The 25,957-nt window shown below is 39.6% G+C and overlaps 1 protein-coding gene across 2 annotated transcripts in view; it reads right to left on the bottom strand.

Moving 5' to 3' along the window:
* CTBP1 (C-terminal binding protein 1) overlaps positions 1 to 25,957 on the bottom strand; it is a 244,019-nt gene that overhangs the window by 176,990 nt on the left and 41,072 nt on the right. The window contains exon 2 of one of the 2 annotated variants that reach the window (XM_057409853.1): positions 13,593 to 13,753. In XM_057409853.1, coding sequence (XP_057265836.1) covers positions 13,593 to 13,650 — 58 coding nt within the window. In that variant the 5' untranslated portion in view covers positions 13,651 to 13,753. Of the gene's footprint in view, positions 1 to 13,592; positions 13,754 to 25,957 lie in introns of those variants that run through there. The other variant, XM_057409902.1, reaches the window with a different exon arrangement.

Genomic DNA, 25,957 nt, shown 5'->3' with positions numbered 1-25,957 from the left:
AAGCTCATCCAGCTCCAACCCCCTGCCATGGGCAGGGACACCTTCCACTAGAGCAGGTTGCTCCAAGCCCCGTCCGACCTGACCTTGAACACTGCCAGAGATGGGGCAGTCACAGCCTCTATGAGCAATCTGTGCCAGGGCCTCACAGTGAAGAATGATAATGTCAGCACTTCTCTGTTTCTTGAATGGTCATCAGTAGCTGAATATTGCTTTGGGGGGGGGGGAATTAACTCCCTTTATCAAACTGATACTGTTATAGCAAATAAGTTTTTATTATCTCACCCCATAATCCTTTAATGCTACCAGAAGGACATAATGTAATTAAAAAGTTACCAATAAAAAGGGAAATGGATCATTAATAGAAAACACAAAAATATTATGCACATATCAATAGGGAGAACAATTTCATCAGGTTTTGGATGATTAGGCTAAATAGCTAGGTGTTACTGCCAATCTACAATACAGATTATATGAGTAATGTCAAGGATATGATGATAGCTTGAACTTGCTTTCGCATATAAGTTTAGCTTTCCCTGCCTGGGCTCTGTCCTTCAGAGCCACACGATGTCTGCATGGAATTACTTCTCTACAAGTTTCCAACATTCAATACGTTTACTTCAAATCTGAAGTTTTAGCAGTTTTTTCTTGCTAACTTTTTTAGATCAATTTAACCTTTCATAAAGTATCCCATCTAAGTTAAATGTGAATTTATAGACTTATGGAATTGTTCATTGGGAAAACTCTGCTTCTACTATTTTATAACGTGTTTACCTAAAAGACAATTCAAGCTTTATGAAAACAGGGGCAACCTAAGCCAGGATCTGTCCCATGCTTCAGCTACATTTGAAAACTTCTGAAAGACACAAAAAGCTCACGCTGCAGAAGGGGAAGTATCCAGCAGCCTTTAAATTAACTGCTACTAATAAATCAGCCTTCTATTATGCCAGATGTATGTAGCTCAATTACAGCACAGGATTAAAGTAAATGAGATCTTCAACAGAAAGTAGACCTCTATGCCCCGTACAAAGAGACACTGATAAAACTTTAATTTCTGTATTTCCTGGCAGTTCTGACCTGCAGAAGTGTTGTAAACAGGAGATGAATTCCAGGAACCAGAGTGCCAGCCTTGATGTAAGAACAAGCTCTGCAGTACTCAGGCATGAAGTAAAAACGGAAAGGGGAACAGGTACAAACTGCACCCAGACCAGAACACCGCACAAGGAAAGGGACAAAAAGCCACGAACAGAAACAAACTTGAAGCAAATCAGGTCACAGCAACTCCAAGACTAAGGAAGCAGGTAGCAGGATTACCGTAACTGCATGTTCAAACAAGCTTTTTTAATGCAATACCCCATTTTTGGACTCAAAACGTGCATCCATTGGCTCATTATCACAATTACTAGTACAAACCTTTCCTGCTAAATCAAGCATTCATAAGTTACTTGCGTAGAAGGAGGTTAACGTACTTTTTCTTCCTGTGAACTCTACCTTCATACCTGAAAGTCTTCTGTCAAATTTTATCAACACAAAAGGATAAACTTGCCTGTAAACCATTTAAAAGAGAACTTTTAAAATTGCACACAAGGTTTCTATCTGTAACAATCCAACAGTCTTTGCTTAGCAAATATGGTTTCCAATTAGATAATCATATCATGTGAATGAGACACAAGTCAATCGTGCCAGGTTGGATGGCACTTTGAGCAACCTGTTCTAGTGGAAGGTGTCCCTGCCCATAGCAGGGGGTTGGAACTGGATGAGCTTTAAGGTCCCTTCCAACCCAAACCATTCTATATGATTCTATGATTCTGGAGCACTTCATGACTCAGGAAGGCTACAGCTTGCATCTGACAAGCCTTTGACAACCAGTGGAGCTGACATGGAAACCCCTGATATTTCCTTTGTAAAAGGAGGCACCCACAGCTTGAGGGCAGGAGTGCTTTCTATGTGGAACTCAGAAGCAAAGACTGAATACCTGCCTGTAGCATGGGTTTGCTCCAGTTACTCGGGCACAGGCAGAAAGAGATGGAGCGACCTCCAGACTTGCTTTTGTAGACATAAGTCAATCTCAGTAGAGGTGGTTCTTTCAGAATACTACTTAGTATTTTCCCAGCTAAATCATGTCAACACCACTACTTGCAAAAGCCTTCACGTCTTCTTCATCTATAAAGACTGTAACTGACCACTCCATAAACAGTTAAGTACTTTGCAATATGTGGAAAACTATGATTTTAAGAAATAATTGCAAGAGCTTCCATTCATAAAGGACTAATGCATTAAAAATCAGAACAAGTCAGAGCTGAATAATAAATTAAGAAATAAACCTTTAATGTGATTTCCAGTGGAAATCCACTTGTATGTCACCAAGCAACATGAGTATAGCACAAAGAATATTTTAAGCATGTTTATAAAACAAGGAATTACATAGAAATTATTTCCTTTCATCAGAAAAGAGAACCAGAAAAACACAGAAAAGGAGCCTTGGAATTGCAGTAAAAGAGGCAGCTAAAGACCACATCTAACTGCAAGAGCACAGTCGTCTTCCTTCATCACCAGATGCACTCATGCTGTTATGTTCATACACCAAGGCCTTTAAGGAGCTGCTCTAAAGTTCCTTTCACCAACTAATCCCAGGATGCACCCATGCATTTGTTGGTTACTGTAATCTTAAGGAACCTATAAAATAACCACAGATTCCTGGTTAACACAGATAAAAGGAAGCAACTGACTAAAAAACTCTTCATTGGATGCTTTCACCTCTGGAATGAACACCCTTCTACTTTTACTTCTGGGAAGCTTCAGAGACTCTCATTCAAAAATTAAACAGGAAAGGATTTTGTAAACTTTAAGATTATATTAACAAGCATTTCAGAACTCCAGTGAAGGCTTAGGACCCAAGAAGAGTTCAAAGCAAGCCAGGGACTATTTCCAAGACATTGCAATTTAATTTTATTAAGATACTGCTACGAGATAAGGGAAGAATGAAGAAAACATGGGTCTGGAGGTATGATACACTGGGTTTAGTAATGCTTTATCAGGCAAGTTTCCTATGGGAATAGAGGGCAGGAAGAAGGGAACAGTCCAGTGATGGGGTTGCACCTCTGAGAAAAGAAACAGTCCAGTGTTTCAAGTTTCTAACCAGAAAGTTATATATACAAAAGTACTAGAAACAGGGAAGAGAACCTTGAATTTCCCTTCCCAAGTTAAAGCGCTCATTACTGAGTCAGTTATCCCTTTTCTTTCTGGTACAATGAATTGGTCTTGCATTACCTGGTACACAGATAGCCACAAAGCACACAGAAAGGGTAATGAATCTCCCTCAAAAAGAGGCTGTGTGGAGACCTCACAGCAGCCTTCCAGTATCTGAAGGGGGCCTATAGGGATGCTGGGGAGGGACTATTCATTAGGGACTGTAGTGACAGGACAAGGGATAATGGGTTAAAACTTAAACAGGGGAGGTTTAGATTGGATATAAGGCAGAAGTTCTTTACTGTGAGGGTGGTGAGGCACTGGAATGGGCTGTCCAAGGAAGTTGTGAATGCTCCATCCCTGGCAGTGTTCAAGGCCAGGCTGGACAGAGCCTTGGGCGAGATGGTTTAGTGTGAGGCGTCCCTGGGGGTTGGAACTGGATAACCTTAAGGTCCTTTCTAACCCAAACTATTCAATGCTTCTATGATGATGATCAAGAACACAGTTTCCCCATGTCCAGAGAGGCTCGTACCTACTAAAGAGCTGCTGTTAAAAGCAGGGCTGCTTTGCAGAAGCAACTGCAAGACTTCCCCACTAGGGACAGAATGCCATTTGAGTCCGGTGATAGGCACTTCCTTGGCCAAGGAGTGACCAGGTAGCACTTCTTGTTTCTGTATGTAATATCTGAGCACTTTTTAGACAGGTTTTCAAACGAAACCAGGCTGATGTAATTGTGTCGGTCCGTCTACCTGCTGGGCCCTCCTTAATTAAATCCTTAACTCAGTAGCAAATTTCATCCAAAAGCTACCAGGATTTCTTGCAGGAACTTTCTTCTTCAGGAGAATTAAATTCCTGCAAGTTTCATTAAGGAGGAGGAAAGAAAACAAAAATAAAGGCATCCAGATGAGAAGACAGACTTAAATTAGAGGCCCTGCTTTGTGAAAGGCTGCGTAGGACGGACATCAGCAGTAATCCCTTCCACAACACCAGCCGGTCCCAGACATGGACTGACTCACCAGCACACAGGCACCTCAGACCCAGCCAGCTGATGCTTTAAGACAGATGCTGGAACTGAAGGCACTGCACATGAATTTCTTGACTAAAGCACCATCGTGCCTGCGATCTTCCTGCAAAATAGGGTCCTGCTGATGAGTTCTGTAAGTGGTGCTCACAAGAGGACAGCTTGCTGTGCTTCTGCCTCCAGAAGAACTAATTCTCTTTGAAGATCCTGCCTTGTCCTAAACTGCTCAAAAGAAGATGGTCTTAAAGTGTGGAGGGTACTTAAACTAGATCCATACAGCATAAAGGGATTTCAAGGTGCTGATGAGATGGGTTTTAAAGTACTGAGACACCCACCTTCCTAGTAACTCATAACTTTGGGTGTCTATCTCCTTTTGCAGATCTGGACTGAAGCATGTTGCTAGGCTGCCAAGAACTGCCAGGCAACAAATCACAGCACGTAGACTGAAGTCACACTTACAATGCAACATATTGAGCATGTTTTATTGTTAAGAAATCGATAACCTGTGTTTGCCATAACCAAATGTAAAATGTGATCATATTTTATTTTTTCCCAGGAGGGAGAATAACTAAGAATAAAACCCCCCTGTAAATCATTCTTATTGCCCTTCCAAAATAAAACTTACACACTCAATCTTCAATCTGTTATAAAATCAAATTAATTTCAATATTAATGAACAAAGCCACTCACGTTGCACAACATGCAATTAAGATTCCTACTACTTCTTTCTGAGCTCCTTCTATTCACTGCCCCACCAAATTATTAAAACAAAGCAGTTACTATGGTAACTAATTCATTCTCTGCATTATTATATTGTTTCTAAACATCAGCGTCTAGTCGTTCTGACTTACATGCCCTAAATTCCAGTCTGAAATCCCAAACTTTTGTCTTGTTTGTTAGAAGAGCCCTTTACAATCTATGCATTCATGCATATAAGGATAGCTCGAGCACAGCTGCTTTTGTTTATTGCAAGAAGAACTGTTACTAAATTATCTGAGTTTGATAAATTGATGGTGCCTGCATATGAGCAGAGCAGCACTGGGGGGACAAGCACAGGAGTTAGTTGAGCACTACACAAACAGGCAAACATGACCATCTGCATGGTAGATAAACTAACATCAACAAAAAATGACTGGCAGATGTTGTGGAAGCCAAGTAACACCTTCCTAAGGGGAATTTGGTACCCAGAAAAAAACACCCAAGTAAGAAATGAATAGCAGGGAACAAAACAGTGATAAAACTGCCTGGGAAAAAGTTTTATTAGCATTTAATAAACCTATTTCTTCAAATGTACAATCCTTGACAAAGAGAGACATTTATCGTGTATTTAATTAATACTTATAATTATTCTTAATCACCTATTAAGAGGAGTCATACTCTTAATTGTATTTGAGTGTCATCATCTAGCATACGAGGAAACTTTCTGACACATAGAGGTAGGATCAAAAGAACAAACAGTGTTTCCTCTTCAGCTTTTGCTGTCCTACTGCTATTGCCTGTAATTTTTACTGGGTTTTTTGGTGTGTCTCCACCATTTAATTGGCAGAATGAGAGGTCTGAAAATGCAGTGCATATGATGATACTTTCACAAAGAAACATCAGGAAAAGGGAAACATGAGTAATTCTGAACAGCTAATTTCTGGCTTAGAAAACAAACACATCTACACAAAGTCCCAAGCAATTTAAATTTAATTCTCACAGGAAAGGAAGGAAGAAGGAACCTTCTTATTTAAACATGTGAGCAGGGTGATGAACCACTGCAGTACTGCATCTACAGTGGCACCCATGGGTGCGCTTTTACCTGCTGCAAATGCCATGTGCTTTCACAGTTGGCAAAGCCTCATTTTGTAAAGGGATTCCAAGCCTATTACAGCAGCCTGCTGTTATTTATATCACAGCAACTACTAAAGTCTTCCACTGACTGTTTTCTGTCAAAGAAAAGGCACAGAGGTGGAGAGGCAAGTTGCTTTCTAAGCTGATATCTGACTTAGAAAGAGATAAAACACAGGTTTCTTTGCTCCAAATGACGTGTCCATCACACCGCAACGACTTTTCTAAGGAGAACAGATTCTCTGCAAGATATTCTTCCCCTGGCAAAGCTTCCATGCAATTCCTCCTGTTTAAGCAGGAGCAGCCTTCGAGTTCAGTACTGACCTCATGGAGCGAGGATTCAGTACTAGAAGACTCCACTTTTATGTTCTTGTTTCCACTTGCATCACCACACTCCCATCCTGACTGCAGCAAGGGAGGAAACAAAATAAAAACCTTCTTTGCATCTCAGACAGCACTTCCCTAGGGATGGGATCTGCCTCTATGAAAGCTGAACAGGTCTGCTCTAATTAGATGACTATTTAAATTTTTCAATATGTTTACCTAGACACTTAATCCTTGTACAGTTCAGTTTTCCAGAGCCCAAATGTAAAGCAATGCCTGAATCCAGGGCTTCCAGAGCATCTTCCCTGACGCCAGGCAGAACTAAGCATCTATTACAACCAAGTACTTAAAATTTCTAAAGCTTTTAAAAGTTTTCCCAGGCACTCATCTGCACTGTATAAAAGGTAAATATCTAGTCCAAAAGGGTTTTTTTAATTCTCTGATGGTTACTCAGGAACTAGGTGTGGGTGAGGTGTGGCTAAGTACTGGATTCTGATTCAAATATATGCATATGATATTGCAAACACAATCACTACAACCCTGCAAACCCCATGTCAGGCTGTACTCTTTACTGTATTTAACTGGGTTTGACACATTAAATATAACTATTTTGACTTTATTATAGCAGTAAGATGTAGTGTTCTTGATAAATCACAGCTGGCTGTAACTGCTGTCTGCATTATTATTTTATTCCAATACACCAATGAAAATGCAACTATATAGGTAAAATCTGGAGTGCTGGACACCACAAAACCAGCTTTTCTTTAAGGTATTAGTAACTTAAATCAGTGACCTGAATGTTTCAGCAAAATTTTAAACTCTCTTTGAGATTCTTTTCTCTGTGGGTTTTTTTCCTCCCAGTTTTCTTGTTAAAATAATGCTTTTCATTAGCAGCTACTGTTCAGCATCATTTAGGGCAAAATGGGCTTTTAAGCTAATTTTCTTTCCATAGAGCTTGCATTGTTACTAGTAATACCTCTGGAACATTGTAGTAGCTTAAGTGCATGCAAATTCAGAAGCTGTTTAGGTAGCACATAATGAAGATTCAAATTACAAAAGCAGGTTACTGCAGCAGTACAAAAGAAAGCCAAAACCACCTTACACCATAAATACTGAATATTAAGGGCAAAACCAAAATCCGAACATAAGCCTGTGAATAAGCATTTCACCTACAATTATAATGAGATAAAGGATGGTTTGGCATCAGGGTAAACATGTTCCAAATACAGATAACTTCCCTTACTGTGTGGTAAGTGGCACATGATCTTGTTACTGTACGACTCATGGCAGCATCATTTTCATTTTACTATTTCAAAGTCATCTTAGCCCTCAGAACAGCCTCCCTGTTCTTTGAAGACAGTTCTTATAAAAGAGATTCAGTATTTACCCTAATTCTCTGTATTTCAAGCTCATAAAAATGTTTTCAGAGTTCTTACAGGCAAAAAACAGAAAAAAAAGCATCGAATAGTTAAAACCCCCTTGGACGCAACACAAGAACCTACGCTTTTTGACATTAAGACACTTGTATCTGCAAGTAACTTGATTTACTTGGGTTATTCATAGAAAACTGTGCTTGCTTAAACACTTTCATTTGTTACAGTTGAAAGATTTGATGGCTGCTCCTGCAGAAAGATTTTGGTAGCTTTTACTACCTGATTCCCAGCTTATACTGGATCGCTAGGAAGAAAAGGAATTTTCTCCAGTTCAAAATCCTTATTCATTCACTAAAGGCACTTAAGATTAGAAAAGCACAATTTTGTGAACATTAATCAGTACTTTATGAAGAGGCAACTTTCACTTAGGAAACAACAAATGATAAAATATTAGGAATCTTTTAGCTCCCTCTGCTGCCCTAATCCTTCAATAAGCCTCCTTCTAAAGCCTGTCAAAAAGACACCAAGCAACTCTGCAGCCCCATTAATCTCTTTTCAAGAAGCATCTTGGCATATTGAGTATGCCTGGTACTAAGATCAGTATGCGCAAAGACAACTGTATAAAGTACTGTGTGATTTACAACTGTCTGCACGTTTTATTGTTTCCTTTCTTTCCCTGATACCTGCATCAAGTGAGACAGCCATGACCATTCTCAAATTTGGACATCACTTAAGAAAACTGATAGCCCATTTTCCAAAGAACTTGACATCTGCAAGTGCCACTTACCTAAGAAAGAGCTAAACCCACTCGCTGCCTGGAAGCATTTACTCCTCCTTCCTTTTAGTTACAGATCACCTTACAAGGTACCTACCAACTTCAGTAAAAATCCTTTGTTTCCACTCAGAGAAAGCCCAAGCATTGCCAAAGCAGGCCATCTCCCCCATTAATATGCAGAAAACTCGTCCTAACTGCCTAATTTCAAAACAGCAATGGGTCAAATCACAGTTGACCCAAGTTCCATCAGTGGTCATGAAACACTTGGTATTTGTCAATCTGGTACTTTCCACAAGTTAAGGAACCAAGCTCTCCATTACATGCACAAGGACAAAAAAATAAGGTAAGAGGATGTGGTTTTTTAAACTAAGTCACTTTGTATCTCAAGATTTCTTCATAAATTTGGAAAGAAGGAGAATTCAATTCATATCTGCTTGTTTCTCTGCAGTCCTCCTGGAACCATCAATATACCGCATCAGCTATGCACTGAAGATTCATCTTATTAAATCTCATGCTGTATAGCACCAGAAGCAGAAAAAAAAGAAGCTTTAAAAACACAGATGTTCTCTTACAGGGAAACAAAGCCTAGACCATGTTGTTGAAAAGAAACTATTCCTTTATCGTGGACTTTTACTGTCCTTCAAAGAGGCTTCCACTTGGGTATTTGCCAGTAACTGGACCTTCCCAAAGAAAGGCTGCCCTTCATAAAAGCAAAAGATGAGAGATTTTATCTGGAATTTCAGACAATCATCCTATTAATATGCACTTTCTTTTCCAGTCTATGATCCCAACCAACTTTTCTTAGGTAACAAAGCAGCGCTCTTAAAATAGCTAAAGTACGTCTGAAGTTTCCTTCTGGGCACTTTCAAAAAGGAGGAGGCAACCTGTGTATGAAGAATAACCTTAAGATGAATACCACTGCTGCATCTTGAAATGGTTGTTGAGAAGCTCTGAGGTGTGCCAAGATGCTTTTTCTTCCTCAAAACAAGAGCTAGACAAAAATACAACATCTGTCTGGGGTCATATTGGGTCTTCACAGACTTGTACTTGCATACACTACAGTCTTTGCTATGAATATTACATGAGGGGCTCTGGAAAGAAATTTCTGGTTTCAAGCAATCAAACTGGAAAAGTCACTCTCACAATTTGGCAGTTACATTTCCAGCATTGTGCTGTAGTGTAATCCCCAATACCTGCGCAAACAAGCACAAAAAGCGAAAGGAGACACCCCTTTCCTCCTCCCAGTTACACCAATGTCCCTGAGGTCTCCCCTTTATAGACTTTCCTAAAGCTTGGAAACCCACCAAAAGCAGTGTCTGACTGAACACTATATATTATACAGTGTGATGTATTTAAAGAAAATTCACTATATTCATCAATCCCATTCATCTATTAGCTCCCAGCAAAGTCAGCAGAGGTCGGACATCCCCAAGGTAACTTCCAAGCAACGGTCAGTAAAACATACACACATTTAATTAAAGATTTCTAGAATATAAGCAAATACACAGCATTGTTTACAGTGTTGTTACAATATAAAGTACAATAATACCTTAATTAGAGATAACAACTTCTCAAAATGGCAAAAACATTTAGAATTTTTCAAATTACCCACAAAATGAACACATTTTATTATTGCACTGTGACATTTCCAACTGTTCTGCCAAATGTATACTCCTATAATTATGCTTTGCAATCACCAGCATCACCGGAGAGGGGGACAAAGAACAATATAATCAGTAACTAATTAATCTTTCACATGCCTTGATGTTATTTATCTTCAAGGGAAGAATCCTGAATGTTATATCACAAATGGTGAAGTGAGTTTAATATTAGCATCTCAGAATAACTAGACTCATGTCTTCATGCCCAAGTCTAATTCACAGCTACTGGGGGAAGTTAGAAGCCAGAATTCAGTATCTGCCTTTTTCAAGGGACAATCTTCCACAGCAGACCATTGAAACATGCATAAAAATATAATGGCAAACAGCCTGAGGATTAAAAGCAAATATTCGGTTTCATATTTAAGAAATCACTGAAGGGAATCATAGGTACCTTAGGGACAAAATTACTTGGCTACATTAAAAGACAACTGACCTCTCCTGAAGTAACAGCATTGCTACTGCATTGACTATCAACTGAAATTCAGTAGTATTACTACCGTACTACTATTACTCACAAAGTAATAGTAAATTCAGTGATGCCTCTTGAATTTGCTGCTTAATTTGCACGCTTAGTTACTATAAGCAAGTGTGCGAATTACTTCAAGCCACAGGAAAACAGTTCAACTCAGTAACAGCATGCAAGCACAGTTATCCAACTTAGAAGAGCATTTGTGTAATCCACGAACTCCACAGAAAAAGCTGTGCACATGCTCCCACCACGAGCATTTCACTTTGGGAATCAGGCTCATACCCCTCATTTTTCAGAAAGTGAATTTCAGCTCATTATCATCCCCTCCTCAAACAGGGCTACAAGCAGTAATGTAATGCTCTATGTCACCACCAGCATGGCATCCGTGTCCCTTTATGGGTATAATAATGTATTAATGTCTGCCCATCACAAGTTATGCTAAACAATTTATGAAAACATAGGTATTAGTAATAGTAGCAGTTAGCAATAGCCTGGTTTTAAATGGAACTTCCAATAGAAAGAAAATGCATCTTTGGAGGGAAAAGGTTAAGAGAAGAAAGATATAAACAGCAGGCAAACAAAATAGCTGACAGAAGATAAACCATCTTCAATAGCTATTGAGTTCATTATAATTCCTGAGCTTGGTAAAACATTACCTGTATTTCTCAAACATAAAACACTCAGGCTGTGTTACTGAAGGCACATACAGAATCATAGAATAGAATCATAGAATAGAATATATCAGCAAACAACTCTGCATACTTGATTTTTAAACATGAACAGGACCATACGTAGAGAAAAACCTTTTTGAAACAAACCGACTCCTAATCTTCATCCCACGTTATGCACTTGCAGCGATAGCGATTTAAAACCATCAGCCAAAGATGTGTTTACAAACCTCAAAGAACATTTGGACATTTGAACACACAGACACTCAAGAGCAGAAAACAGCCTGGACACTTTAAAGAGCCAATCTGGATTACCATAACCCTAAAATTTCAAGCATTTTTCCATATCCATCGTTTCTCCCCCCCACCCCTCCTCTGATCATCTTCTGCCTGGTCTTCCCACTCCATTTTTCCAACACAGCTGTTTGTCTAGCACACGGTAAATGGGATCAGGAAGCTGAGGTAACTAAAACAACTTTTTTATGTTATTTTTCAACTGGATCAATTCCCTGCCCTGCATGGCCACACAGATTTTACCATAGGAGCCAGTGAAGTGTGCAGGGCTGGGAAAAACAAGTCAGACAAAAGACACTGATTAGATGTGAACACAAAGCCTGGGGGATGCCACTGCTATTTTAAACAGTCACAGTGGCTACTGGTCTGTCCCTGACAACATTCCTTGCCACATCATCACAAACTCTATTTTCCTCTTAAGGTGTCCTGTTGATCAACAAAATAAGCACAAAAGGAGGCTGAAATGCTACCAACTGGGTTGAGCTGATCTAATAGCTGCTGCCATCAAAAGGAACAGGTTTCTGTCCTCACAGTTTTGCAATTCAGCCGACTAACAAAAGCAAAAAACAGAGTTAACACTGTGCATGTCTTACTGAGGGGTCACAGCATGAGGACCTGAGACTGACAGCAGAGAAGGCAACCATGCACTGCACCACTCCTAGGTCACTTCCAGCTGATCCAACCCCAGAGCTGCCCAGAAAGAGTGGCAGCCTTCCCAAATTTCCTGTCCTCAGAAGCCAGTTCCTCATTTCTCTGAGCTGGATTTGGTCTCCAGAGAGCTCAGCTTGGCCAACCAGTCTAGGTGGGACACAATGACAGTTTGGACTTGGCAATCATGGGCAGGTTTGGCCAGTTTAAGAAGCGACAAGGAGATTAATCATCTAAAGCCAATGTGAAACTGCACCCTTTGATACTTCGGTGAAGTGCCTCTTTCTCTGGCTCTGTCAGGGTAAATGGCCCCAGTGCCTCTCTCTGATCCTTTCCAACTGCCCCCTTCAATGCAACTGCTTTGTCAGCTGTACAGGGAGGAATTTACCTAAGTGGAAAATATACCAACAAAAACGTTCCTTTTTAGCCTGAGTCATCTTCTCGATGTAGCTCATTACACGGTTACACTCATACTGGCACAAAGAAAGGGGGGGAAACAAGGACAGGAATCAGCTGCCAGGGACAGCTTTCACCAACACAGCTGCTGCAAAAAAAAAAGAGTCTCAAGACCAATTCGTGGAAGAGCAAATGTTTTAACTGCAGTTCACTGCTTCGGTATTAGCCGTGATACAGAGACAATGCGCCCAGAAGCCCGTACACTTTTCCCATCATATCAAAATGGGTTAGTGAACTATTAACTATTCCCTTCCCTTTCAAGGAGAAGCTAACATTTTAATATAGAAATTCATTTAGCCCAAATCCTACCGTGTGTTCTTAAATATAGTACTCCTTGTCCCTCGACCTGCTTTCATATCAACTCTAAAACCAAATGAACAAAGAATGCCAGAAATATACAACTGGGTCATTTGTGACTTATGTAAAACCACTGACCCAAATGATTACACTCCTGGTACTAGATTTCTGCCTATTTTTATCAATACTTGTTAAAGTTTGGGGGTTTTGTTTTCATTTGACTTTTGCTTCCTTCCTAGGATCAGATACAAGGTGCTAAATAAATCTATATAAAGCAATCCCGTAGCAAAATTCTCTAGAGAGCATTACATGCTCATTTTATCCTTTTGTGATTGTTATTTTATATAAACCCACAATATTTCACAATATTTGGGTAGAACATTGTAGAATAGCACAGAGTTCATACACTAGTTGCTTTTATTTGTCTAGATCTGTTTTCATCCAAAACTAGCATTTCTGCACAGTTAATATAATCTCAACAGGAACTGCAACTCAATCAAAAATACACTGAACGACCAAGAGTTCCAAGTCTTCAGAAATATCAATAATCCACAAAATTAATGCAGTTAACAGAAATTTAAATGTCTAACCTTCAAATATGCGATCCAGACGTTGTCGCTTCACTTTGTGTTTGTCCATTAGAGACATAAGAGTAGAAGCTCAAAGAACGTCTCCACACAGCTTGGTGATGGTCTTCTCCAGCCAGCCACAAGTCAGAAATGCTTATTGTCTTTTATAAACTTATTTGCACCTGTGAACAGGAAGATAAACTTCTTAAAATACTTTTTCCCCCCTACCTCTTTCTAGAAAGAGGTTCTACACGTAACTGAAACTGTGAAGAAAAGACATAAAGGTTTTTAAATCACATTAGGGAACCCATATTTCAAAGCAAACTGCCTTCTAAATAGATAAAGATGCAAAGTGCACAGCACAGCTCAGACACGCCAGTGTAAGAAACGCTCCAAGACCTTTCTGCCTCTTGGCTTTCAGATATTGGCCCTTTCACTCAACACACCATCAGCTGAAGAATGTATCTTGGGCAGGCACAGGTACACGATTCCCATAAAGCAACAGAAATGTGGCCACCTGGAATGAAACTGGAACTTTTCCATCAGAACACTCACAGTCAGAGAAAAATACTCATTCTTAACTTCTAAGCTGCCAATAATAAAGTAAAGCAGAGTCTGGTACTTGGAAGTTGAAGGAAATAACTCAGAGAGCACAGACCCGAGGAAATGCATCACAGTGACAACACAACGCCAACATCTATATCAACCAAATGGCATTTAAAGTAGGTTTATGCATGACTAGGCAAGCTCTTTGGCAGCAAATACAGCTAAGCACTTTTCAGATCCCATGTAGCTGAGCAAGACAGCGTAAGGGTATTGCAACAAGCAGTCTGCATTTTAAGCCAAACCACTGAGATGCAGATTCTAAGCACAGCAGTAGATTATAAAATACACATGAGCAAGTGGACGGGGCATAACTAAGTATACAGGGCCTCTATAAAGCATAGTCAGAACAACACTGTTATCTGCACTTAAATACCCCGGTAGGCTTAGAGAAACAAGCTCCAAGAACTCTGTACAGTGCACGTGACAACAAGCCAAATAATCCACTTCCCTGTTTCCTTTTATTCCTGCCCAACAGCTTTCAACATCAGTGGATAGCATTAAACAGCATTACAAGTGACTGAACCTAGAATTCTGCTTGTTTCTGTCTAGAGGCTAAACTTTTCTAAAACCAAAACTAGAGGCAAATTCCATCAACATATTATGAAGATTCATACACTCCCAATGCAATGATAAATACTTTGAATATCAAGAACAGCACATATGCATTAAAATGGGTGTCCTTACCAGCACAACCCTGCTGGGTACATTTGGACTTTTAACAAAGTTCTTTGTGTTTATTTTCATTTAAAAATTGAGCTAACGTGCAACATTCATCATGCTTTTAACACTTTATTCAGTCCCATCCTCCTCTTCACTTTCCCTCCATACCTCTTTTCTTTACCCTCAATTTCAAGATTCTTCTGCTGTTCTGTACACTGTCTGATCCCAGCTGAATGTAACATCCCACCATGAGTGCGAGAAGTTGATGAAGAAAAGAGAAGACCAGTTTTTTCTCTTTAAGAAGCAAACTGAATGCTGCCCTGTCAGAAATTTTCTGTTAAATTTCCTAATATCAATTATTCTTACGAAATACAACATTCATTATTGATTGTGGCTCTGTTATAAGACTGCACAAACACTGCATCAAATCTAATATGTATTTTCAAACCTTCAAAGCCTGCTATACAGCTGCCTGCCTTTACTTAGCCAACACCCCTAACCTGTGTAGAAGATCAATCCTAAACTAGTCTTTAATTTATTTGCTTATCATTCCTGTTTTATAATCTTCTTCCTTCAATAGTCATATTAAAAGATCTGGAGAACAAGAAACAGAAACCAGAACATAATGAACATTTTAAATACTAGTGTTGGTTTAAATTTTTATAGCTCATTTCATTTCCCATCTCCTAGAAACATATATGCCTGCTGGCCTCCTTGTGCTCTTTGTTTATTCATTCAGCATCAGATTTTTCCACTGTAGTCATTCTCCATACAAGGCTGGATGACAGTTGTAAAAACCAGACCATCTGTAACTACTGACCTACCACTGAAAGTGTCACCAGATGTTTTCTATCTGTCTACAGTAGCTTCAAAGATTATAATATAAATCGAGGGCTTTTTCTTTTCAACATAATTTGATAGTATTTTTTATTCACAGGAATTCGCTGCAAGTTTAAAAAAGCATTTCTGAGAAAAAAAAATTGAATTAACATGTTAACACAGTTCTAAATTTAACCCTCATGCAGTTTTATTATACTTCGTGTTCCGACACAAAGAGAAGATGATGATACGGGAAGCACTTCCCAGCAAAACAAAAGCCTTATAATTACAGGAGCATTAGTTACTACAATTACTAAACCACAACATGAATAATTGTATTTGAGAAATTCACTAAAAATACACGCACACTGCCTAACGAATTAAAATCAGAACAAAAATACCAAATAGTATTTAAGATCAGACTTCTGCAATTTGATATTTTAAGACAAAGTGAGAATCCAAGTGATATAAGAATACGCACTGCTTATCCTATATGTCAAGTATTAGCTACAAAGCCACCTGAGAAACCATCAATGTACAGAACCCTTTTGAGCAGTACAAATTTTAGATTAAAATATACACCGTTGAAAACAATATAAGAGGTTTTTCTTTCGGTTAAGCAAATGATTCCAGCGTTTGAAAATCCTTTTAAAGATAATATGCCTCTGGGTATTGCAGTCTGGAACATTTAGCTCTTTCTCGAGAAAGGAAGAGCTTTACTCTTTTCAAGACTTCATAAAAAGGGAATCTCCAGCATTTTACAGGACAGCAAGCAAATCGTACTGGCTAAAACAGGAATGTTAAATAAGTCAATTTGGATTCCAGTTTTCAGACAGCAGGTAACACGGATAATGGAGTAAGCTGCAAGAGAGAAGATCTGAAGGAAGGTCCATTCAAAACTCATTATCAGATAAAGAGGATGACAAGGAAGAAAATGAAGAAATTAATTTTTATTGAAGTCAAACAGTAGGCTAATCATACACATACTGGTAGGTTGAGACAAAGCCCTTACCATCAGGGAAGAACTCCCCTCAAACCTAAAAGGTTGCAGTGTGCAGTGCAGGACCATTTCCTTTGCATCAGTTTAATGTGAGAATTTCGTGTCAACCGAAGCATGCTTCCAGGATTTGAACAGGTGAGGAAAACTTAGCCCAAAAATAGTAAAGCCTCTCATGCATCACCTCAGATTAGTTAGCCCACTTGCAAAGAGGTTTGAGTATAAACTCTTCTGAGCACAGATTTTTACCTATACAGCTAGGAACAGCAAATGGCTGATGTCTACCACAGTCAGCTTCTGTTGCATGAAACAATTTGTATGCTATCCCAAATCAGATGATGAGGCGTAAGAAATCAAAACCAGAAATGAAAGTCACAGAATAGACTGATAGATCATTAACGCATCAAGAATAGGGTTATGAAGTTCCATGTCACCCTTGGGAATCTCAACATTCATTTAATTTAATTTTTCTGATATATGGTCCTTGGCAGGAAACTATACTGAGTTGCTGAAATATTTTTCTTTCTACTGTTAACTTTCAAAAAGTACACTATAAGGCTATGGTAAGTTTGTACATTCTATATTCCATGGCCATCAGGTTTTGACTACTTCAAAAACTGAATAAATTTCCAAGACAACCCAGACTAATGCTTTGCTGCTTCTTCTCTCCCACCCAAATCAAGAAGATCTCTATTTTCGATGACAACTCACAAGCCTTGAATAGCCTGTAAGTCTATTCTGCACAGCCCTGAAAGCAATAATAGAATTAAAATGGGTGTTTCTCTTATAGATATGTTAATTACCCTAAACTATCATACATTTTGAAGTAAATATTTTGCTTCAGATAGTAAATAGATCATATAGGTCAAACCCCCTGCCATGGCCACGGACACCTTCCACAAGACCAGGTAGCTCAAAGTGCCATCCAACCTGACCTTGAACACTTCAAATGATGGAGTATCCACAGGTTCTCTAGGCAACTGTTCCAGTTTCTCACCACTCTCACCATGAAATATTTCTTTGGTATATCTAAGTCAACCACACCTAAGATTTCATGATAAAACAGTTACACTCATCAGTGAGCTGGACAGTGCTGCTCACCAAGCAGAAGGCTGCCTTCTGCAATGACTAGTGTTGCAACTGTATGACCACCAATGCATGCCCAATGTGACCTCACATTGCTCACCTGAGCAGGTGAGAAACAAAACAGTTTTGAGGGTTTTCTCTGTTGTTGTTTCTCCTCTCCTCACCCACTGACGTTTGAATATGACCAGAAGGACTCGCAGGATGCACACCAGCTTCATGGCTGAATGGCAGATATTTCTAGCATCTGAGATATTCTGTGCCACAACTGGTTCCCCAGCTTGTGCTCCTAAAAGCAGAGCACCAGAGTATGAATTTAACCCACATATTCTGGAATTCTGACATCCATTTTTATGGATTTCACTCTTCCCAAAGCATGAAATAGTAAGCTTTTCTGCAAACCTAACTCAATGCACACCCCACAAATAAGAATTATTCACTCTACAATAATTACTTATGTCCCTTTAAAGTTATGTTTCAAGTTTCAGGTTTCCCCCTTTTTCAGGAAAAGGACAGGCTACAACATACACTGAAGACAACTTAGACTCTTGCTACTGCTGAGATATTACTGAGAAATGGACATTTATCTGAATTTCAAAATACTTCGGTAGTACAAAACAAAGTACCTTGTATTTGGCAAAAGAGAAGACAGTATCAATTTGATAAACAGCACAGAGTAAAATGACATGTAAAAATGCCAAGTCCAGAGAAATTAGCTTAATGCTCCAACAAAAGCAAAGATGCTGTTACATGGCTAAGGCTGTGGCAGGAGTTCATGGAATCACAGAATGGTTTGGTTTGGAAGATGCTTTAAAGCTTACCCAGTTCCAACCCCCTGCCACGGGCAGGGACACCTTCCACTAGAGCAGGTTGATCCAAGCCCCTGTGTCCAACCTGCCCTTGAACACTGCCAGGGATGGGGCAGCCACAGCTTCTCTGGGCACCCTGTGCCAGCGCCTCAGCACCCTCACAGGGAAGAGCTTCTGCCTAAGAGCTCACCTCAGTCTCCCCTCTGGCAGGTTAAAGCCATTCCCCTTGGCCTGGCCCTACAGGCCTTATAAAGAGACGGCTCTAACTCTGAGAATTTGAAAAATAAAGTTGATGATGTGAGAGGAACACTCTACTTGAAAGAGGTGCACAATCTGTAGTTGAACATTTCTAGTGTTAACAGCAGTAGTACACTGGATCATCCTATTCTGAAGTTCCATAGGACAGCATCTGTTTTTACATTTTACCTCCTGCTGCTATCCTTTTCTGGATATACTGTGACTTATACTAAAATCTCCTGCAGAGTAAAACCATCACATCACTTTCACTGCACTCAAAACTACTCTTGCAAAGATTTAAACTACATTTAGAAATAATTGTGACCCAAAGAGCAGAACAAAGAGATTAATTGCCAGAAAAGTATTAGATCAAACTTTCTGTGCAAAAATTGAAGTTATTCCATCTTGTCTAACAAAAATTAATACTGAATTGAGAAGAAAATACATAATTATATTTGCCTGTCAGACAATTTATCTTACCATTACATGTGGTTAAGCCACTTTGCCTTACCATTAGATGTCAGTACAGTCTAAGAGAAACCGTACAGGGAGCTTCAAGATCAATAAATTAATCACAAAAGTGAAGTGATTACCAAATTAGATGCCAAAAAGAAGGTTAGATACTATTTAGAACAGGACTAAAACCCCAACCATTCTAATGGCATTACCTGGTTCGAGGCCTGGAATAGCTTGCTGCAAAAGGAGAAGAATTAATGCACTGGTACTCCCCAGCCTGAAGAAGACACGACTGTGGAGAACACAACAAATGCATATGAAATATGCACCACGTCTCAACTCAACGTCTAGGGAGCAGACAGTGAAATAGTAAGCCAGCATATTAAAAACAACAGGAAGCTCTGTCACCAAGGATCTAATTAAATTGTAACATCTGGTGTCACAGGTATTGTGGATGCCAAAACTTGGAATTAGTAAGGTCTTACAAGGAATTAGACAAGTTTATAGAAAACACATCAGTGGTAACTGATAATAATGTCCACAATGCAAACCCTGCTTAGAAATCCATACTGGTAAATCTAAAGGCAAGAAAACCATCAGTGCATGCTTGCTTTGTTCTCATACGCAGAAATTGCTGCATTACGTTATGCGGACCACATGTCCGTTTAGCTCAGCACCCAACAGTTGCCATGAAATTACATGCTTCATGAACAGCGAGAGCAGTAACAAACACAATGCTTGCCTCAAACATCCACTAGCAGCTACTCTTGGAGACAGGACAAAGGACAAATAGACCTGCAGTCCCTTGTGATATGTGGGCAACACCTTACATTCTTAGGAAATGCAGAGGTATGGTACAAAATGGACTGGTCCAGCCATGCAGAAAGTGAGGTCCACAGCTCACAGGAATGCACAAAAAACATCCTAACACAAAATAAACTGGAATGAGTAATAGCATGTCTAAAAGATACTAGAATCATCAAACTGACAGTCTCACCAATAGAGATGATAGGAGACACCTTGAAAATGATCATAATTAAAGAGCTGCCAGTGCCATAAACGCCACCATGCTACATGGTGAGCTCTTCCAGAAACCTTTGCTACTAACTGGTTTTGCTTAACTATAGGTTTAGCTTAAACTTCCAGTCACAGATTTATTTTCATACCCTCAAGGTACCCCTTTGGTACCACAAAGTCGTACGTTGATCGATTCTTTACTGTAAGGGTGGTGAGGCACTGGAATGGGATGCCCAGGGAAGTTGTGAATGCTCCATCCCTGGCAGTGTTCAAGGCCAGGCCGGACAGAACCTTGGGTTGCATGATTAAGTGTGAGGTGTCCCTGCCCATGGCAGGGGGGTTGGAACTGGATGATCTTAAGGTCCTTTCCAACCCTAACTATACTATGATTCTATTTGCAGAAGAGACCAAGCTCATTTATCCTCTCCTAGAAAGTCATGTTTCTCATTCTAAATTGCGTCAAACCTTTGCAGTATTAAATTCAACAGCAAGTCACTAAAGTACTGCTCTGTGAGTCTAGAACACAACAAAGCCTTGGAGGAGCAGTTACACTGATATCCAATACAGGAGAACCTTTACTACTCTCCTTCACAGTCTTTGGATACATTCTGGGACCACATCTCTGACGAAAAGACTTTGCACTTGGTTCAGTTTATTCACCACCAGTGCAAAGCCACTTCTTTTTAGGATGGGGTAAGCATAAGTACCCTGTAAGTACAGCAAACAGTCTCTCACTCTGTATTTATGACCTCAAATTTGAACACAAGTTGATAGAGTACAGCTTATCAACGCAAACTTGATTGCTCTGCAGCACTTCCATCTCTTTTTTTGATCACATCAGCAGTTTTTACTATATTTATCAGTGAAGGGTTTTTTCCTGTTGATAAAAATGTTCAAAATAAGGCCAAGAATGCCTTTTACCAGCACATCATTAAAAACAAAGCTTATGGGGGTTTGACCTATTGCCCACAATTTTTTAATCCTGTGAATAACTTTTTTGTCCTATTCTGTGTTTTTAATAGAATTTACCAAATGTTTTCCAAAATATAGTGTAATTAATTCCATAATCATAATCCCTTATCGTTATGGCACAAGATTATAAAATGGTGGTTTTGACAGGGGATGTGGTAAAAACAAAAGCAGAAGAGGCTGAGATAGCAATTCTGTCATTGTATTTTACGAGATGCTTGTCTTCACCATAAGGTTTTTTTTCCCCATGCTTTTCTTTCCTCAGCAGCATTCTCTCTCAATTATGCATCTGTCCACAAGCCAACAAATTACTCACTGCTGAAAATGTGTCACTACAGATGTGTATGACTACAGAGTGATGGGAAGCATCTCTGCTAACTCGAATTTCTAGGTCATGCATAAAACTTCATTCAGAAGCTCAGACTAGGACTAGAAAATTATTAATGGCTACCCGAGACACCTACAGTTTAAGTGAGATTAAAAAGACATCCTCAGCGTCAGGAAACAGTCACTCACTGAGTAGTTCCACAAGCTATGCTACTCAGCAAACAGTATTTGTAATCACTTCCCTATTTTCTGAAGTCTGAAATGAGAGAAAACAACTTTGAAACAAGATGATGTTCCTTAGAGATCGGTATAGGGACCAGTGCTGTTTAACATCCTTGCCAGCAACACGGACGGTGGGATTGAGCGCACCCTCAGCACCAAGTTCTGCGGTACAGTTGACATGCTGGAGGGAAAGGATGGGATCCAGAGGGACCTTGACATGCTCAGGAGGTGGGCCTGTGTGAACCTCATGAAGTTTAACAAGGTCAAGTGTAGGGTCCTAAACCTGGATCAGGGCAATCCCAAGCACAAGTACTACATCCAGCTCTGGGATTACCAACATAAGGAGGATGTGGACCTCTTAGAAAGAGTCCAGAGGCCTTGAAGATGCTCAGAGAGCTGGAGCACCTCTCCTATGAAGACAGGCTGAAAGAGTTGTACTTGTTCAGCCTGGGGAAGAGAAGGATCCATGGAGACCTTAAAGTAGCCTTCCAGTACTTGCAGGGGCTGACAAAGCTGGAGAAGGGCTTTTTACAAGGACATGGAGAGACAGGACAAGTGATGGGAAGAAGCTCTTCCCTTTGAGGGTGCTGAGGCACTGGCACAGGGTGCCCAGAGAAGCTGTGGCTGCCCCATCCCTGGCAGTGTTCAAGGCCAGGTTGGACACAGGGGCTTGGAGCAAGCTGCTCTAGTGGAAGGGGTCCCTGCCCATGGCAGGGGGTTGGAATTGGATGAGCTTTAAGCTCCCTTCCAACCCAAACCATTCCATGAGTCTATGAAGATCAACCTCCACTCAATTTTTTCTGAACAGGCTGAAGAGCTGAAAACCTCCTTCCCTTTTGGAAAGTTGGGCATAAGAGACAGTAACTGTGTAAATGAAAGAAACAAAAGATTTGGGATTTTGAGGGGCAACAGCAGTGAAACTGAACTGCCTCTACAGAAAATAATTCAAAACACAGGATTTTCATTACTTGAATGAGGAAACTCAAAATTAATAATATGTATTTAATATTTTAATGCACCTGAGAAAGCATAACAGGATGCAAAGAATTAGTCATCACTCATGACAATAAAAAGGCTAATGCCTCGGTTAATGAATTCTCTAGGAAAGGAAACAATTACTGCTGCATTTCATGAATCTCCATTGCTAGAAAGGATTCAAACCAGCAGGGAGAAAAGATTACTTTTAACCTTTTATTGATTTATTGACCCTTCTCTTTTTTTCTCCAAGACACAAACGCACATCAAAATGCCAGGCACATGGACTCCACACGTGAAACTGGTCCTCTCTGTCACAGATCTCCTACTATTAGAAGCAGCCCAGCAATGTCCAAAGACCTGTGCTTTACTATTAAAACTACTGACTAAAATAGCATATGCTTGTTCACTGGCAAAGAAAGAGTGAGGAGAAAAGAAAGAAGCTATATTCTGAAAGCGAATGAGAAATGCCTGAAGACATTTAGGTTAGGAAGTTAGTTAAGGCTAATTAAGTCTAGAAAAAGAGCTGTGGGACCTATGTTGGTTTTTGCTCTGCACCAAAAGGCCCAGTATGCTGCATATGTGCACACATGCTGCTGTAAGAAAGCATGTTAAGTACTGGGAAAATATCTTTTTGAGATTGAATAGCTGTACTTTCCACTTGAGCAGTAAACTGTTTGTGCAATATTTAAATGATATGATCGTGCCTCATTTCTTCAAAATTGCTTTTATTCCTAAGAAGTGTTTTTCTGATATAACTTTATTCATATAAGGTAAATATGGTTCTCGGCCATCCTTTCAGTTTGCCCATATTACTGCTCTGTGGCAGCAACAAACCAACCGCAGTATCAGTATCACCACAACAGGCTTTTCTTTTATACTGTTTACAAACCTTATCATATAAACTTCTCATACAAAAAGTTAACTTTCCTGATTTCACACTGTGCAGTACTACAGCACTAGGCTGGGTACACATGACATCCTTCATGGAAAGCATTTTTAAGACAAGTATAAATTCATCTTGTAATACTTCATGTTGATCAGGATGCACATTTAGAGACCTTAGGAACACAATTTTAACTGTTTAACCAACTAACTACTGCAGATACCAGTGGTTTTACTCAATTACTAGAAGAAGAAAGAAAAAGAAGATGCTTTGAATGATCAGACTTCCAGAGAATGTGTTCCAGATGTGCTCTGGGTGAAAAAAGAAAACACCAAGGATAAAGTTTTGCTACTATAGCTCCTACTCTTAACACCTCAGCAACTCACTCGAATCACAATAAACAACCTGTTCAGGGTATTTATCTATTGCTTCCTTAGGTGTCCTGGTAAAACTCCATTTTTATAGTAGCACATAAATGTATTTCTTAAAAACTGTACATAGCCATGTAAGAAAAGACATGAGTTTGAGATTTTTAAATGCAGTAGAAATGCTGGACCACTACCTCCTCCCAGTTTAATGACAAGACGATTTCCGCCACCTAGTAAGGGTAAACCAGTAAATATCAAGAGCATTTACTCTGCATTTACCAGAAATCAACATTAAAAAGGTACTAAATTGTGCAATTCATACATGACCATTAACAATGCAGCATTTCTTCATTTCTCTGACATTTTTATTATTAGTAGAAATATATCTCACATAAATCCTTTGGAAGTTTGTGAGGTCAGAAAAGCTAAATTTCTTTAATAAGCAGATATAGCTACACTAAGAATATACATATATAAAGTATAACAGTAGATATTGGCAAAGTGTTTTCCTTCCTTACCAAGCAATAACAACTTGGAGATCAGGCAATACAAACCAAGAGACCAAACAAGTCGAGTGCTATTTACTTTAAAAGTATTACCCTTTATGTTTTTATTCAAGCCATCTTTGTTGAGCTTTGCACTTTCACCTACAGTCCTCTAAACCATAGAACGGTTTGGGTTTGATGGGTGCTTTCAAGATCATCTAGTCCAACACCCTGTCATTGTCGAGGATGCCTTCCACTACATTGGGTTGCTCAAAGCCTCATCAGACCTGGCCTTGAACACTTCCAATGATCCATGGATGTACAACCACAAAACAGCATGAATTTTACAGCTCAAAAGCAGTTTGCAAATGCTGTAAACTGTGGCTATATCCCCTCCCCAACTACCAGAACACCTATCTGGTAAAACAGGAAATACTACTGAATACTGCAAGAATATCTAAAAGTATAATTGCCAGATTATTTCCCACTGTGGCTCATTCACCATAGGGCTCCTGGAAGCAGCTATCTAGCCTCAAAGGCATCACTGACCATCTTCCCGCAGTCAACTTTCATACTCAACTAGAGAAACTGTGTAACCGGCAATTCATTTCCTCACATTTTGGTGTCAATCCGCATCTCCTGACATGACATTCCGTTAAGAAATTCCCAGCCAGCCACACTCCTATCTCAATCACAGTAAAATGCAAAGCGTTTTCACATGCGGATAAATTTTATAAGCTATCTCCATTGCAATTACAGGAACTATGTAGAAGATTAATGCTAGTGGCTAGGATATAATATCCTTTAATGCAATTAAGTGTGGGGAAACAAAGAATTAAAAGTACAATTAAACAGTCTCATGCACCTGAGTGACTGACAATTGTGTATGATATAATATCTTGTAGCCAGCACTAGCATACACTACTACATTGATTATGTTTTGTCGATATTCAGCATTTAAGCTTATCTGCTCTTACTTTTATTCAGTAGGGGGAAGGCAGAGGGGAGAACCAGAGGCTCCGCTATGGAGTTCTGCAAAACTTGCTTTCCAGAAAGATATAGGGGGGTACAGATTTTAAACCGGATTTCTCCCTCTTCTGTTCACCCACAGTGATGAGATAGAGTCTCAAGAGAAAGCACATTAAAGAATTGGGAATCATGTCCTTTACCTCTACATTCAAACGTCACGCTCAAGAGCTCTCCAGCGGCAGCTTGCTCAGTTTTTGAGATGTACCTGAATGCAAAACTACTTTACTTTTACTGTAAAAGAATATAGAAATTTGCAGAAAAGGAAAACCACCCAATTATGTTTTCATACACTGAAATCACTAGGTAGGTGTTAGACAGCTTAGAAAGCTTCTCCATGCTGACTCCAGGATGCAAGATCCCCACATTATAAACACCACAAACCTGGCACAGTAAGTCAGCCCAAATGCAACAAGCTATTGTGTTTTATTCCAAAAAGGTTTT

Source organism: Pezoporus wallicus, unplaced genomic scaffold (genome assembly GCF_028554395.1).
Source record: "Pezoporus wallicus isolate ANWC-B61680 ecotype Strahan unplaced genomic scaffold, APGP_CSIRO_Pwel_v1 contig_8512, whole genome shotgun sequence".
In the NCBI taxonomy this organism is placed as follows: domain Eukaryota; kingdom Metazoa; phylum Chordata; class Aves; order Psittaciformes; family Psittacidae; genus Pezoporus; species Pezoporus wallicus.
The sequence above is the reverse complement of the archived record's forward strand: the minus strand, read 5'-3'. Positions and strand labels throughout refer to the sequence as shown.